Genomic DNA, 14,264 nt, shown 5'->3' with positions numbered 1-14,264 from the left:
AAGGAGTGGTCTCCGTGCCCGTACACGGGCGTATGAACATTAATTCCGAGCCAATAATAGCGAGTTTAACATCGAATCTAGGGGGTTCTTTCGTTATCGTGCTGCCATAAAGATGGTCTAGCCGGCCGATGAAACGCGGCACCCTGGGTTTGATGATCGACGTAGCGTGACGATCGCGTTGCAAAGCCCGACCGACGCTTCTCTACGTCGACGGGAATTAGCGATGCTCTGGCTAACGTCTATATACGTTGTATCGTCTATTCCCCCTCGGCGGCGACGCAAATACACGTCTGCTGCCGTGCACCGCGGTATCGTGTCAGCGTAAACATTCCGCCACCGCTGACTCCGTACCGCGGGGACACCGCGCGTGCATCGATCAGCGCCACAGAGATTCTCTGTGACTTGACGTTACGCGATCCTATGGAAATCCTATGGAAAATTGGTCTCCAGGCACTTTTCTCCGTGATTGCCACGACTTCGAGTACCGAAATTTCGACCGGGAGACGTTTAACTTTGACTTTCCATAGAAAATAATCTATTTGTGTTGTTCATTTTTATATTTTAATCTTGTTATCAATATTGATCCGTCAAAATGACGGATTGAAAATTTCTTATTTTACGATGATTGGAATTATAATGGTAAGTTGTACTGTAGATTGTTACTGTATTTTACAGTTTAATTTAGTACACATTCAATGTTAATTCTAGTTGTTAAAAATCGAGTGGGTCAGAACGTATTCGCGGATCGTGGTATAGCACGTGCCAGTAAATTCTCGAGACACCGGTTTGGAGTCTCCCTGTACCATCGAGTTTGTGTTATGTACCGAGCAGCGGCGGTTTAATTAAATTTTCTGGTATAAAATCGACGGGACGGGGGTATGTATGAGCCGCTCGCGAGCGATATATTTTAACGTGTAATTAGTATGTCGCGCGGAGTCAGCGGTCGAAATTACATTCTTCTGGTAACCAATTTGGCCTGGACCGGCTTACAAACAGGACGAGAACACCGCCGGCCTGGTGAACTTGATAATTACCATAGCCTGATTAATCGTGTCCCCCCCTCCCCTCCCTAATCGAGTAATAATTTGGCTAATGACGATCGCATAATAACAATGTTTTACGCATATGTATGTATATCCACTGGTACACGAATAATCATCGGGTTATAAATAATGCATGATAAATTAATCCGTGAAAACCTAACTGTAGTGCGATTTTCAATTCTCGATGCATCTCGTATCAATTTCCGGCGAATCCTCTGTAACGGACCGCGCGTATCGCGATAAAATATGAGAGATATCGCCCCTCAGCGATACCAACGACGTCGTTGCTGGATGGGAGGGTGGGTGAAAAAAAAATCACAAACGAAAGGAGATTGAAGCGTCGTATTAATTAAAATGCAAATGGCCCCATTTTATTAACGTCGAGAGTGTCGTTGCCGGACGCGTCGTAAGTAATGTCACGGTTTTTACGGTCGAGATATTAGCTCCATGGCTTTTACCCTTCCCCTGATTATTCCGATAAATCAATTTGTCTCGATTAACTTGTCCTGTTAATTCTATCAGCTTGGAATTCTCCATTCCACCTCGAATACCTTTCGTCCGCCTGGTCGTAGCAACGCGATCAAAGGGGAGAAACTATTATGCTCCGATTCCAATTTTGTTCTCGGATCGTTCCAACCCTCTTTTATGTTTCGCCAAGATTAACGGACCTAGAGGTTCAGACACACATTGCTTGCAACGTAGCGCAGTCGCGTGAATGTTTCAGTTGTGCAATTTGCCGGACCTCGCTTGAAATTCATGGTATTCTTTCATCCCCCCACCCCTCGTGTAATTGGGTCAAGCGGTTCGTAAATATTTGCATCGGTGTACCGGTCGACGTCGGTTTAGTTGCGGATCGGACGGGGACGCCCTTTCAGTCTCGTCACGCTGCTGATGCAGGACTCGTCAATCGTTCAGTCGAGTCATGAAATTCGAAGGATCCACGGATTCGTGGACGTTGATCGGTGAGGCGGGCTTTGCTGGAACGTCGATTACAACGTAATGAAATGTAAATGACGATGTCGAAATAGTCGAGATGTAAATTGGTTTTACTATTAGGTGTACCAATAAGTATAATTCTGTCAATGATCATGAAAGTGGCCTGAGTCATTTAAATATTTTGCAGAAATGCTTTCATATTATTGTAACGTAGATCGATGTAACACCAAATGAGTGATACATTCAATTTTTTCAGACCTTTGAGTCAGAACCATCGGCACAATTAGTTTCCATATCGTCGCTCTAATTCTTAATTGTTCTATCTCCATTAGTTTCGAATCTGAGAAAATTCAGTTTAAAGTTTATAAAGTTTAATATTATAGACACAGGAAAGTAGTGGAATCATCAAACACACTATAATATCATCTACTGAATAGCTGTTTATTACAATATTTAACACAATTGTATCTTATTATCAACTGAAATTTTTAATCGTTGTTAGTATTTGGGGATACAATCATTCAGAAAGAAAAACTTTCGGAGTTAGGACTTGAAAGAATATTTGTTGTTTTCTAGGTTGAATTTTCTTTATGCCATGGTGAATTTCCATTCTTAGGACCACTGATCCGCACATAGATTGTTTAACTGAATTTTTCTGAAAAATGGAGTTTAGAATTTCAACTTCAATTTTGTTAACAATTTTCTGTTCATTCAAAATAGCGGAGTATGGCGAGACCAAACAAAGAGAGATGTATGAATTATAATGTTTCGAAATGAATAGATACTTCGTTTCATAAAGAATAGGCAGTGAACTCTATCTAATATGTTCTCATATATGTTGAACTGTCAATAGAAAGTCCCAATGTAGTTATAATCCTCTGGTGTATTGTCATACGTCTGTGTACGGATGGATGACAATCGAATGGAACGGCGCGGCGTGCGTTCGTTGTAGCGTGGCTTTGAGATTAATGCAACCGGTCACACGAGCGACGTACCTTGAATTGCAACGGCGTTCTACGTCAGCGGCAACTAATATAAGCTAGAATAGACAACACAGTAGTTTCGGAGAACAGTGGTAGGAGCTTATGGATCAATTTGAATTTAGTTACAGGGAGTGCACTTTAAGTGTTATCGCCGTGTTTACATGTCCATCAGAGGCTGCGAGGGCTCTGGACATGTGTACACAGCTGCTGTCTTTGATACTGTATACCACCGTTATTAGATATACATATGTATGTACTATCTAATACAGGGTGTCTCAGCTAACTTGATCACCTCGAATAATGAGCGAACGGTACACATTATGAAAATTTTTAGGCATTGAACTGAAATTGCATCGAGAGACACATCTTATAAGGTAGGTACCGTATGTGCCTTTTTGGTGGCTGGAAGCATTTAAGAGGTTTCAAGGTCACCTTGATTTTTTTAAACGGAATGATACTTCAATACAGTGATTATTTCGTAAATATCTCGTTAACTATTAGGTTTAGGACGTATGAAGGTCAAATGCCCCTTAATGCCATTTAAGTTCCACGCCTAAAAATTTTTCAGTCATTAACCAGTTAAGCGTGGAATTTAGTTTTAAAAACCCTCCACCGTGTGCGGAATTAAAATCAGGCTATGACGTGTATACACGTCGAACGCAGGGCAAAATGGTCCTATTATAAGTTTTATGAAAAACGAGGAAGAACTTCATTTTTATTTATCATCCCACCACCCCCTCTGTATAAAATACTCAGCAGTTCTATTGGTAATATAAAGGAAACATTCCATCAAATAATATTCTTATTGGATTTCATTAAAATTTAGAGATTTTATAGTCAATGGTAATTTTTTATTTCTCACGACGTGTATACACGTCGAACGCACCGTAATAAAGATTTGGTTCGACGTGTATACACGTCAAACACACTTAACTGGTTAATCGAGGTGATCAAGTCAGCTGAGACACCCTGTATATTAGACTCTGTATGCAAATGTGTGTCAAAATGATCTGTGAGGCTGTCTATAATGCATCTTTAACATTTTAAAGATCAAACAGATGGATCACGGCGTATAAATGTTTATTGGTCGGCCAGGAATCCTATTTTTCACGGAATGAAAAGTACAACGATCGCGTGACTTGGAAGGTACGTCCATCAAAAGCGTTGGATCTGTTGCGCCAACACTTGCGCGACTGTGGTCCAAAGGTTTGCTCGATCCTTGTCGCGGAATTTCCACGGTCCTCTCGTTTGCTTTGAGAATTTCGTGGCTGCGTAAATACTGTATGTGTAATGAACAGCTCTTCCCTACCCCCTTCCTTCGTTTCTTTTTTTCCCACTGTTCAGCATTCCGACCGCGGACAAACGTTAAGCAAAAGCAAACGCCAAGACCGACGCGCACGTGGAAAATATAACGCGACACCGTGCCGCCGCATATTTTACATGAAATGAAAATGTTTCGCCGAGGTTTTGTTTTCTCCTCGTATCGCCTCGCGTTACCATTGGTCGCGGAATCTCGCCGACACACGCGACGCTTCATTAAACCCCCGTTGAACGACGTGTTTAAATAATTAACATAGTACCCCCACCCTCTCCCATTCCAGGCCGCGCGTGTTTAATTTTTTATCGAATTCCGCTCGTCGGATACGCGATATATCCCTTTGCAGGTCTGTTCCCTGCATCGACAAATGGGCGATGATTTAGAACGATAAAACCGGATTACAAGCGTAGAGTAGATGAATGAATTTGATAAAAAAATATTCCATGGTAATAATAATCAATTTTTTTATATCACCGACGAACTCGTGAAGGGTAGCTACCTCTGTCAATAAATGCGCTTTAAGTCTTCTTGATTCTGATGTGATAAGAATAGGCTATGATCCTCCACTCGGTAGTCGTATCACGCTCGTAGCAATATTAATATCGTACAAAGATAGTAAAAACAGTTCTTCCTCTAATTACTTTCCTGTAATAGTATCCCCATTCAAGGTACATATTTTAAGAACAGATGATTCAACATTATGAAATAACAGGTACTGCTGTGCACAAGATCTATCATGAACCGTTTCCATAAACAACGTCCCTGTCTCAACGGAATCGTTCCGCTAGCTCGTCGTGCCTGAACAGGTAACACGAAACTACCTTCAGACATACTACGTGTATACACTAAATAAAAAAGCGATTCACCGAAGAGTTTAAGGGTCACGTTGCAGATAGACCTACGCCTTAATTCGTCCGTGCTTCGCGTATCCGTGACGCGATATTTAAATAACCGACCCTCGTAGCAAGAACCGTTTCTCCATTTTGTATTGAATTTCGCAACAGACACAGCCGGATACGTGGAGGGCGCCTCCACATGGATAATAAACGACTTTCGGTAGTTCCACGGACTGCATTTCAACCTTCGTATTTTGAGAAGCTCAACCGGGTTCTACGGCCTCTCTCCCCCATCCCCCTATGGAAACGGCGGTGCCACGTTTCCCGTTCAACCCCTTCTTCCTTCCACTACCCATGTCCCGTTCATGTTCCACGCGTTCTCTGTAAGCAACTTCCGCCCGTAACTTGTACCTCTCTATTTTGTGCCGCAGGATATCATAGCTCACGGGCCAGGAATGGTGTTCCACGTCGTAAACCTCATCGTGATGGTACTGATGCCGATGGTGGTCATCCACGTGAAGGATTCCGGATTCAGCCTGTGTAAGCGCCATTTTACGTATCATTTCATCCCACCACCGCGGTTCACGTGCCCGGCTGCGATACCGTTTCGCCTCTGAACGGACCGTGGCCGGGGTGAAATATAGGAAAATGGGAACAATGGCTCGCTGTACTGTCTTTCGTGCTTTGGTCCGCGTCCATTCCGAATAGCTGTCTATGGGGTGTTCCTAGGAAGATCAGTTGAAAAGGTTCGTTTTACGGAATAGAATGAAATTACCGATTTTACTGAAGGGTACCTTAACCCCCGTCGATTTCGAATCGCTTTTTATGGAGATTCGTAAGAGGGATTAGAGGGAAGAAGCTTTCTCACATTTTTGGCGAGTTTATTTGTTGGTATCTAACTTAGATTTTACTTGTATTTCAATGAATATCGTACCTATATAGAGTCTCTTTAATCTTAGTTCGCCTAATAAATAAAATTGGACCATATAATACCAACTGCCGGCAATAAAACGAAGTAGATTTCGTAGAACGTAAGATTTCGAAAAAGTAACTAATTAAAAAATGATTCCGAATTCGGTCCACTAAGATCGCAAAAGGTCTGAGCAGAAATTAAGAATGTAGATATGTACGATATATTGAAAAGCTGGATCTGTACGAAGAGTAACGAGAGAGTCTGTTTCATTATGCGAGTTTCGAGCGTCATCCTTTCTCTGCCGTGCAACCCGGTTGACCACCGAGCTGTTTAATTATCGGGACTCTGGCACGAAACCGTTTATTTAATTCTCTGCGGCAAGGAATGCCATTAAAGCGTGACTAATGCTGGCTTTTTCAATTTTTTAATTAACCCGAACTCGGCTGCAGATCGAGTCTGTCGAGGGCGGGAGAGGGTGGAGACTGTTTGCCACGCCAGTCTTTCCGTGTGTTCGGTGCCCTGTTTGCCATTTCGGAATTGCCAATATGCGCTGATTAACGAGATACCGCTGATTTACACTCGTTAGCGAGAATGATCAATTTTCGAGCGATTTTGATTAGTTGTTTCCCACGTGTGTGTGTGTGTCTCACGCAACACCGCGTTTAATTCCTGTTACCCCGTAGAGGGCAATACAGGCGCCGTATAAAAAATTCTATTCAAATGCAATGCGTACGGTGACCCGTGAGACTGGATTGCTAGGACGTCGTCGCGCAATGGTTGTCGAGATTACGTAACGGTTGATCTTTTAGTGACTGGCGACGATTCATTGCGTTTTCAGTTGGTGCGATTGAGAAAAGTTTGAATTACTGAGAATTACTCTTTTAATTAGATCGTTTGGTGATCAATTTTCCATGCACTCAAGTCATTTTGTAATAAGTGAAGTTTAAAGGGTTAATTGAAGAAATCTGGGCGGTCTTAGGGATGTGTTGGGGTTCTATAGAAATTCAATTGTTCGATGTTTATGTAGCCGCAGACACTCAAACAATCAATTAAACTGGTGTGGGGAAACCGAAAAAAAAAAAAACGTTCTCGCGGATCTAATTCTTTCGCGAATCCGAATTAAGAGAGATTTCGTTGGATCGCCTAGGGATCGGTCTCTCTAATTAAAAGATTTCGAATTAAGGCATCTTCGGATATGGACATGTCCCACCGCTTCTGGCTCGGCTGAAAAATTGGTAGACCTGAATTATTAACCAGCTCTATCGACCAGGAAACCACTTTTCGTATTGATTACAATTTAAGGGCACTGTATTGAAAAGTACGACGAAGAATTGATATTCTCAAACGGCTGAAGTAAGGAGTAATTAAGTTTTTGATTCGATACAATTCAGCTAAGTTGAATATTAGTTTCCAGAGATCCTCTGGACTTTCCTGACAACCTCCAGTGTTCCTTGAGGTAAGTTTCTCTATGGAACCAGGAATCTTTTGAATAATGTAGAATTTTTACAAGTAAATGCAGGCTGTCTCATTTAAGTGTAACCCCTTGAATATTTTTGTTTAGTTGTGAAAACGCAACAAATATTTTATACATAATTTGAATGGTATTAAATGGTCAGGTTCCTGCAAGCATTATGTATATATATTATTTACGTTCTCACAATTAAAAAAAATATTCGGTGGATCACCCTGTATAATAGAGTGCCAAAGTGTACGTCCACGTCTATCTTGAAGGTAATGCCAAGTTCATTTGCAAAGTCTTTCCATTGTTTTAAAGGTCATTTTGTAAGTAATTCCTACAATATGTGATATTGTAACCCACATCAGGATTGGTTACACAACCTACGACATTACATTACGACCTTAAATTGAGCTCAAATCACTTCTCGATTCTCGATTGAATCAATCGATACCAGTATTCGTTCCTGGCATGTTGGTCTTGAGTTTCTTGCCATTGATATCGTCGGATAAGCCACCGAATCCCCGAGGTACGTCGACAGGACCGTCTCTTTGAAGTTACGCGGAGATTCTCGCGCCAACTAGTCCGTATATCCGCTCGTGTACACGCCTCTTAAAACTTCTGAAGTCCCCGCGCCGAGTGTGCCGCCTGCAGCCTAAAAGTAGTACGCGAAGTGGTTGGTACCAGGGGGGGTTGCAAAGGCTCAGCCTCCTTTTCTTCGTCGGGTAGGGGGAGGTTTTCCCTCGTTCTTTCTTCGGCTTCTCTCCAACGAGAACCTCGACTCTACAACAAGCGGGGACGACGCGCGGACGCGAGAGTATGCACTCGAAAGCGCAGCCACTCGGCCTGACACCGAGGTTGTCGACGTTCGTTTTTTTTTCTTTCTTTTTTTTTCTTGTACGCGAGTCAGACACGTAAGTCGTCACGGTTGCGTCAAAGGACCATTACCATGAAAGGAAACGGGAACGTCGATCTGCCCTTCTAATTATCGACGGACGGTTCTATCAGACAAGTCCCTCTTTGCGCCCCGCGAAATTACAGAAGCCTCTGTTGCTCGCGTCGTTTACCCTTTTTCCACGATCCGGAAAGACCAGTGGTACCTTTACGGGGATGGTATAAATTTAATGAAACCGCGGCAGAGTCCATTTGTCACCGACTCGTTGGGAATTGCATCAAGTGCAGAGCGATTATTCTTTGTGAGTCGGTGAAATGAGTGCTGCCAATTTGTAGGGTCGCGCAACACTAAATGAACACACCGATTTCATTAACTTTTTATCCGATGAAATGGATCCAGAGAAACGGAGGTAGACTCGTAGCCAGTGTGGATTCGGTTTTATGCCTTCTGTATATTACTTCTCTGCTTGTTCTCGTGGTAGCATATAACAGAATTTTGTAGAACTTTCGAATCTACATAGAGAGAAAGAATTGCTGCGGTGTTTGCTTGTAGTAGTAACATCGAGCAATGGTCAGACGTCGAACAGAGTCAGTTTACAGCAGAATTCTCTTTTTGCTCGATGTCTAACAATTGCTCGATGTTTCTACTTACAGTAAACATTGATGAGAATATACTCTGTGTTCCATCAATTTTAACAGGTTCTATCGGTATAAGTACACATTAAATTACAAGTATCATACTCATTTTTCGAACATTTCAGCGGCAGGTCCGATTCGGATAGTAGATTTTCGACAAGGTATACATATATACATACATAGTAGGATAATAGTGCAGAAAGCGTCTAGTTCCACTCGGCCTCTATTTCCACAGCTTCAGTAATCGGACACCAAATGGAAACGTGACATCGAGCTATCGATCTACCGCGCGAACCCTCACTTTCTCCCTCGTTTCGCTCCACCCCTAGGCTCGTCCCACTGTTTCCCCCCTCGCCCCATTCCCCGCGTTGTCTTTATTCCTTTCGGTTTCCCCGCGGGATTCGCATAGCCGGCAGCCGCAAATGCAATAAAAGGCGTCGAGTGTTTACTCGCTCCGTTAAGTGGCACTCGGTATCATATTGTCGCGGGGACAAGCATTCTCGTTTTCGGGCTGTGCGCACCATTGGAGAACGAGCGCACACGCGGTCGTGACGCACTACCGGTCCGTTGGAATTTTCATGATTTCTTGTTCAATTCTCCGAACAATATGAAGCGTGGACGAAAACAAAAAAATACGTCGCCAGCGGAAGGCTTGTGAAACGCGTGTCGGGAATAAAACGGTCGATAGGCGATTTCATCGGGATTAATTAGGGTGACGAGTGGGCGCGCGTTCTGTGTTCATCCTCATGCACGCACGCACGGGGACGTTTTGAATGTTTCATTATCGTCCCCGGTGCAAAAACGATCTTCGCGCCGGAATAATCGCGTTTCGACCCGGCGAATATCGAGTCTCCGTGTTTTTAATGCGACAGCGGGGACACGATTTAATTGTGATGAATTGTTACCGAAGGGGGAGGGGGATATGGTGGACGTCGAGGGACCAGTTGAATTTTAACAAATTCTGCACGCTTGTGGACGCGTATTCACGCGGTGAGATCAATGATTTCGTAACAACATAAACAGAGCAAGTATTATGGAATATTACGAGTCGATTCTCTGGAATTCACTTTGGTGGTCGATTCTCATTCGGATTCGCTGATGGAGGATCGTGTAGGATCGATGGGAAAAATAACAACGGCTTCTTATTACGTAATATGCATCGGGTAGTTTCGAAACAATTTTACGTTTTATTTCGCACGATTAACAGGGTATTTCGAATACTTTTGCCAGGATACTCATTAATAATTCCGGTCGTGTTCTCGTATGTCAATTAAAATGAAAATACCGTTTTACATTCGAGTCGAACGAGTTCTACGTGGAAGCTTCATTAAAAGCAGAGGGTGGAATCCAGGAATGGGTTGGCCCGTTAGTTCCGCGGGAAACCGCGACATTACCTTGCTCTGGCAGCCCAATAAAATAATCAAAACACCGGGAACGGTCGGTACTACGATCTTCCGTTTCTTCGTCCATGCTCTACAGATCTACAAAGGTCCTCCCTTGTTTGCATAGATTAAGCCCTCCTCGTACTTCCTGTCCTATTCCCCGAAATTGTTTTCCAGAACAAACGGAATGACGTTCGGGTCTTCCTCTCGATTTCCATGTCGCTACCGTTCGCCAAGTGTGCACCTGTCTTATTCATACACGATATCCATCCTCGGCGGTGCATTCCTTAAACATATGAAAACTAGGGGCGGCGTGTCGTAACTACGACGGAGATGCAAGGGATAATAAGAAGGAAGAGGTCGTGGGAGAATTCTGTTCTCAGCACGATTTTGAAATATACACTACTCACTGCTTATAAGTATTAGGACACTTGGTGTTTAATACGCTGGTGAGTAGGCTTGCTTGGTTCTCTATTCTCTTTTTCCACTCTATGTGAATAACGCGGCAGGTCTGTTTTCTGTTAGTTTTCGAATAGTTTCACTGATAAACCAAAGGTTACCTACTGAACATCCCGACGATCTTTTAATTGTCTAAAGCAATCGGTATTACTAAATATATTCAACTGTCGACGGCTGTCGAGGAGGCTGAGGTATGTGCTCGTTACAATTTTATGTTAGCGACGTTTGGCAGCATATCGAAGCACGTCGGTGGGCGCGAATTGCCCACTTCTGTGATGAATTTATTCTGTAGAGGGCGAAATTGAAAAGGTTGTAGGTGGAGAATTATTAGAACGGGGCCCTTGCACATCGGTTCGAGTGGCGCTGGCGCGCAACTGACAGAAGCCTCCACGTGACGCGAAAGAATTCGCAAACAACCCGGCGGAGAACGTTGTAATTTCAAGTGGGCACGATTGTTGACAACAATGACTTGACGACCAGTTGACGATAGTCAGCCCGTCGCAGTGAACAGTCGAAATAGGAGAGCCCCGACGCGGAGAACGACAAGAAATAATGGAATTTTCACGTCGAAGGGAAAACAGAAATGATAACCGGACAAAACCGGCGGCAAACTGAAACGGGAATCTCTTAAAAGACTACGGCAATTGTTATTTCTGGCATGATTACCGTACCTGTTCTCCCACCCTCTCTCTTCCCTCAAGTAGTAAAAATAATTTCAATGGAAATGAGGGAATTTTTACGCTGTTACCTTCGTGGCAGCCGACTTTCCCGGCGCTCGTTCCGCGAGTCTCCTTTTTTGCGTGTTTTGTAAATCAGCTTCTGAAACGGCAAGAGATCGGCGAAAACTGTGGGAAATGGAAAAACGTGGAAAGGACGTTCTGTGATTCGGGTCGAAGGAACGGTCGATGTTTTAAATATGGTTCAAGTTGATTATTTTCTTTTATACGCCGTCACGTTATTTACGGAAATTTGTAGTAACATGTTAATTTTAATTGTCGTTCAGTTCTGCATCAACTGTCAACATTAGACAGTCAATGTTGAGTCAACTTCATTGGGCTTGCTATGATTGAACTTTTGAATCTTTATTACACTAAACTAAAAACTACGCGACTAGAATAAGGAGTACAGCTACTGTAAATTAGTGTTGTATAAAGTTCGAGTCTTTGATGCTACAAAGCTTAGCCTTAAAGACTCAGTCTTTAAGGCTAAAATCATATAAAGCTCGCCGCTAACACGTTCACTGCCGAGCGTGTTTCTGCTGGTTTTGTCTTCAGCGCCAAAGAGTGATTGCTCATTATAATCATATAATAATATATTACACAATATGATTATATGTATTGTGCAAACTTATCATGCGTAGTACATTAATCTTTGACTCCCACAGCGTAAGATCATGTTTTCAGTCGATAATACTAAATTTTGAACATTACAGACAAATTTTTAGCAATGTTTCATTTCGTCTACCATTCAATGGTTATTTTGTTTCATTTTTCATTTCACTTTCTTGGTATCAATCTCTCATGTGTTTGCAGTCATGGCTGTATTTTTTAAAAACTGTATAAAGTATGATATTATAGATTTAGTGTTAATTCCATTATTTAACACTTAAGGGTTCTAGAGGGTTGAACCTTAAAGCTTCAAACTTAATGTGGAATAACACAGTGACGATTGGAAAGAATTAAGTTTTTTATATATACTTTCAAAGTATAATTTTTCGAAAATATTCTACTAGAATATTAAGTCGAAATTCACGTGAATAACGAAAAAATGTCTCAACTTTGTCTCTCAGATCAATGAACCGTGAACCAATGGAGAAACTATTTTGTTCGACGTGTAACATCCTATGACTCGTATATGTTGCTCAAGTATACATACGTATTTTGTAATAAAAGAAAATTTAACGTATTATCCAAAATATATATTTGATCACCCTATTAGTAATAGTTTAATGAGGTTTGGGTGTAGCAGAACTAATTCACAAAAACCACGCTTTTCTGGACGTTTTTGGATTATCCCCCCTTGAAGCTTTAAAAGCTTGAGATTCGTGTAATATTAGAGTTAAAAACTGAAAACTTTTAGGTTAAGTGTTAAGGCTTCGAAAACTCAAGGTCTGTACTTCACTACATACAATTTATACGACTCGAGCCTTCAAGCTTAAAGGCTCGAGCTTTCACGACTCAAGCTTTGAACCTTGAGGTTTCGAGCTTTTAGGGTTTGTACCGTGACTCGAGCTGTTAAAGCTCAAGACTCGAGGCTCATTTTAACAACACTACTGTAAACATCCTCGCACGAGAGAATCAAGTCTTCCAATTATAACTCTCGGTCCCAATCACGTTGATCACGAAACCGGTATCAATTAAGAGGAAAATGTTTAGCATGATGGAATCAACCGTCGGTTTCGTTAACGTCGACGCTTTCACGGGATTCTCAGAGAATCTATGGAAAATCTGTTCGCGCCACTCTGGCCCCTTCGCTATTTACTGAGAAATCCTGGCCCACCCCATCTTCCCTAAACCGCGTGTACAAACACACACTGATTGCCTTTTACATTTCGACGATGCACTAAGCCGCTACTTTCTCTCTCTCTCTCTGTCGCCGAGCGACCAGACACTCACAGGGATTCTAAATCTGATCTACCGCTCCTTTGTTCCGTCCTACCCTATTCGTTCCTGCCTAAACCAACAGTGGCCGCGTTCCCGATGCTTCCACCCCCATCACTTCTCTGCACCGCAGAGTCTCTGTAGACACAGCTCCAGGTGTCTGGACGCGTGATTTGTAATTCCTGAAGGAACTCATCCCCGAGGCGGTCGGGTCGGTCGAACGACTCGCGCTCTTGCATAATTTGTAATTCCAAAGAATACCAGGAATACGAAGTGGCCGATGGGATACCCGTCGAGGAATTGGGAACGTTGGTTGGTACCAGAAGAAACGACCAGGTTGCACTTAAACGAAAGGGGGGATGGAGGATGTCAACGGTGGTAGTGAAAGGGTGGATGGGGGTGGGGATGACGTCTGAACACTCAGTGCCTTTACGGTAGCTACAAAATAAAATTTGACTTGTAAAAAGAAAATTAAATTCCTGCAACGTTATTCGCGATGATCACTCCCCGTATCAGTTGTTATTCTTATCCTGAATCTCTGTTGGGTTCGATTTACGCAGAACGTCGGACGATCGTGTACGGCACTGGAAACCGTAACACCGATTCCCAGGCGCAAGAATTTCATGCATAGCCGAGAGAGAAAGAGTGAGCGAGATAGAGAGCTCAGTTGAAGGGAAAACGACTGGAGCCTCGCCAGACGCCGTTAGGCTAACTAGCTCGTAGGCAGCCGAATGCACAAAGGAGAGACCTGGGCCGTGCCCGTTTACACCGGATAATCCGCGCGAAATTAGGATGGTAAATTGCTTTC

The 14,264-nt window shown here is 42.9% G+C and overlaps 1 protein-coding gene across 1 annotated transcript in view; it reads left to right on the top strand.

The window, feature by feature from the left end:
* Positions 1-14,264, top strand: part of LOC107185389 (diacylglycerol O-acyltransferase 1) — a 113,709-nt gene that overhangs the window by 43,386 nt on the left and 56,059 nt on the right. The window contains exon 5 of the mRNA XM_015573055.1: positions 5,548-5,656. Coding sequence (XP_015428541.1) covers positions 5,548-5,656 — 109 coding nt within the window. The remainder of the gene's footprint in view (positions 1-5,547; positions 5,657-14,264) is intronic.

The sequence above is a fragment of the Dufourea novaeangliae genome, unplaced genomic scaffold (assembly GCF_001272555.1).
Source record: "Dufourea novaeangliae isolate 0120121106 unplaced genomic scaffold, ASM127255v1 scaffold57, whole genome shotgun sequence".
Taxonomy (NCBI): Eukaryota; Metazoa; Arthropoda; class Insecta; order Hymenoptera; family Halictidae; genus Dufourea; species Dufourea novaeangliae.
This window is presented reverse-complemented; position numbering and strand designations above follow the sequence as displayed.